This window comes from Trachemys scripta, chromosome 7, assembly GCF_013100865.1.
Source record: "Trachemys scripta elegans isolate TJP31775 chromosome 7, CAS_Tse_1.0, whole genome shotgun sequence".
NCBI classification, from domain to species: Eukaryota; Metazoa; Chordata; order Testudines; family Emydidae; genus Trachemys; species Trachemys scripta.
Window position 1 is genome coordinate 687,321 of NC_048304.1, and position 3,266 is coordinate 690,586.

Sequence of the window (3,266 nt, forward strand, 5' to 3'; positions counted from 1 at the left end):
GGCTGTGGGGCGGCTGTTAGGTGGTGGAGCGGCTGCAGGGTGGTGTGACGGAGTGGCTGTGGGGTGGTGGAGCGGCTGCAGGGTGGCTGTGGGGCGGCTGTGGGGTGGTGGAGCGGCTGTGGGGTGGCTGTGGGGCGGCTGTGGGGTGGTGGAGCGGCTGCAGGATGGTGTGACGGAGCGGCTGTGGGGTGGTGGAGCGGCTGTGGGGTGGCTGTGGGGCGGCTGTGGGGTGGTGGAGCGGCTGCAGGGTGGCTGGACGATGACAAGGCTCCTCATGGTGCTCCCAGGGTTCCTGACTCTGCCGTAGGCAGAAACAGAAGCTCTTCCGGCCAGCGTGTAACATGGGCCCAGCCTGAAGTCGTCGTGACCCGGGAACGCAGGGCAGGAGCCCAGTGGTGCGACAACACCCAGCAGCGCCCGGGGTGGGCGAGAACATGAGACATGGGGGCTGGAGAACAGCTGTGCCTGGTGCCAGGGGCACGTCTGGGCCTGTCTCTGTCTGTGCAGGGCCCAGCTCCCAGTAGCCTGAGGACACAGCGGGCGCCGGTGCTTCGAAGCGGTGCCCCCCCAGTCGCTGAGCGACGCAGCCCCAGCTGTGTGTCCGCATCAGTGCCCCACAACAAGGGGTCCAGGAGCCCCACCGGCCTCTCCGGGCAGTGCTGGGCGTCAGGGCGGCCACCGGGCGCCAGCCTCCATCACCTGCTGGTGCTCAGTACCCTGCATGTGGGACCCTGTAGCCCCCGTCTCGTCCCAGCGCTGCCCCGGATAGAGCTTGTTCCTGGGGGTTGGGGGTCCTGCGCCCATTGCAAGGCGCTCACGGCTCTCCTCTCTTCCCCACAAGCTACAATGTGGATTCCAAGAGCTGCAACATCTCTAAACAGGTGAGTATGGACCTGGACCCGCCCCCGGCTCTCCCCCCTTGGACTGAGCCCCCCCCAGACTCAGGCCCCTGCTCTGCCCCCACCCCGACTCAGCCTTCGTCTCTGCCCCCCCCAGACTCAGCACCCCCTGCTCAGCACCCCGCTTGGCCCCCCCTGGACTCAGCCCCCTGCTCTGCTCCTCCCCCGCTCAGCCCCCCACTCTGCCTCCCCTGTGCTCAGCCCTCCCCTGTCACCATGTGTCTTGCGGGTCCCTAGTCTCAGCCGTGTTGCTGGACCAGTGAGACGCTGCGGCTCTGTGGCCTGTGGGGGGGGGGGGGTTCAGGGTCTCCCCAGCTGTGGTGCAGAGGCAGCTCGGCCCTGTCTGTAGGGGGCACAGACTGAGCCCCGTTGCTGGGGCACCTCGCAGCCCCACTGCACAGATGGGAACTGCGGCCTGGCGAGGCAGGGACTGGCCAGAGGCCGCCCAGGGGCTGAGCTGGTTCCCAGGCAGTGCCCCAGGCGTGGGCCTGGCCCAGCGGGAGCAGCTGGCCGTCTGGTCCTGGCAGGGGAGCGCAGCGTCGGCGCCGCATGCCCAAGGAGCTGCACTGCGTGTCTGGCACAGAGAACACGGGCCTGGCCCTGGCCGCTGCTTGGCGCCACTCACCCAGGCTCTGACTGCAGCTCTCTGGCATCCCCTCCCTGCTGCTCTCCGGAGCCTGCCCCCAGGGTGCCTGGCTGGATCCGGTGCTGCCAGTGACCCAGAGCGATGGGGCGACCCGCTACCTGCTGCTGGCCCTCAGAGGGGTGGCAGCCCGGGCTCCATCATCACCCTAGTCTAACCTGCTCTCTCTCTCTGCTGCCCACCCTGGGACCACAGAAGGTACGTGCCTCTCCTGCCCACAGTGGCAAATGGGCAAAGCACAGCCGGAGCGAGGGGTGGGCTGGGGGAGTCCCAGGTGGGCAGGGGCCATTTGTCACCAGGGACTGAACCCTGCCTATGCTGGTTACCCCTGCAGGAATGCCCCCCCCAGCCGGGAGGGCCTGGGGGCCCTGGACAGGACTCCCGGGGCAGGGAAGCAGTTGGCGCCGTTGCAGCGCAGAGCCGTGGTACCTGTGCCTCCCGCCACGGGGGGCCTCTCTTCTCCTGGGCGGCCGGAGGAACATCCCTCCCCACATCCTGTCCTGGGCCTGGCCGGTGCTCCTGCAGCTCCGGAACACAAAGGGCTGGTGGAGATTGCCAACCAAGACATGGGCCATCCCTCCCCATCGGGGTGCCCTACAGCACCTGCTCCCCACTGCAGCACTGGCCTCATTTCAGCAGCAAGCTCTGGCTGGCAGGGGGCAGGCAAGAATCCAGAACATGAGCACAGCCGTGCTGGGTCAGAGCAATGGTCCGTCAGCCCGTGTCCTGGCTCTGGCAGGCCAGGTGCAGCAGGGAACCAGGGCAGGGATCCAGGGATCCAGCCCCTGTCGCCCACTCCCAGCTGCTGGCAGTCGGAAGCTTAGGGACCCCCAGCGCACGGGGTCCCCTCCCGGCCCATCCTGGCTAACAGCCATTGATGGACCCAACCTGCAGGAACTGGGCTAGGTCGAGTCTGACCCCAGTTACACTTTTGGCCTTCCCGTCCCCTGGCAACGAAACGGGCATCCTCCGCAGACTGACTGCGCTGCGTGGAGAAGCACGGCCTGGGGTTTGTTTAACCTGCTGCCTATTAATTGCATTGGGTGACACCAAGTTCATGCATCATAAGAAAGAGTAAATAACACTTCACTATTCACTTTCTCCACCCAGTTATGATTTTATAGACCTCTATCATATCCCCCCTTAGTCGCCTCTTTTCCAAGCTGAAAAGTCCCAGTTTTATTAATCTCTCCTCAGACGGAAGCCGTTCCATACCCCTAATCATGTCTGTTGCCCTTCTCTGAACCTTTTCCAATTCCAATCTAGCTTTTTTGAGATGGGGCGACCACATCTGCACGCAGTATTCAAGATGTGGGCGTCCCATGGATTTATATAGAGGCAATATGATATTTTCTGTCTTATTATCTATCCCTTTCGTAATGATTCCCAACATTCTGTTCGCTTTTTTGACGCCGCTGCACAGTGAGTGGATGTTTTCAGAGAACTAGCCACGAAACCGAGAGCTCTCTCGAGGGGTCACAGCTCACTCAGACCCCATCATTTTGTAGGTACACCTGAGAGGCGCATAATGGAGGCTGAGGGAGGCTAAGCCTCCCCAAACCTCGTGCTGCTGGGGAGGGGGGGACCAGTGACGGATTACTGCATGGGCCACAGGGCCTGTGCCAAGGAGCACCGGCCAATTTGGGGCCCCGAGAAAAATCTCCCCCGCCATGGGCTTTTTTAGTCTTGGAGCCGCAGCAGGGGTGGTTGGGGGGAGGGGGAGG

General features: G+C 63.9%; 1 protein-coding gene across 1 annotated transcript in view; it reads left to right on the forward strand.

Annotated features, from left to right (window-relative positions):
- The first annotated feature begins 1,142 nt into the window (after positions 1–1,142).
- CPNE9 (copine family member 9) overlaps positions 1,143–3,266 on the forward strand; it is a 25,297-nt gene continuing 23,173 nt past the window's right edge. The window contains exon 1 of the mRNA XM_034777464.1: positions 1,143–1,740. Within this exon, the coding sequence (XP_034633355.1) occupies positions 1,627–1,740 (114 nt within the window). The 5' untranslated portion in view covers positions 1,143–1,626. The remainder of the gene's footprint in view (positions 1,741–3,266) is intronic.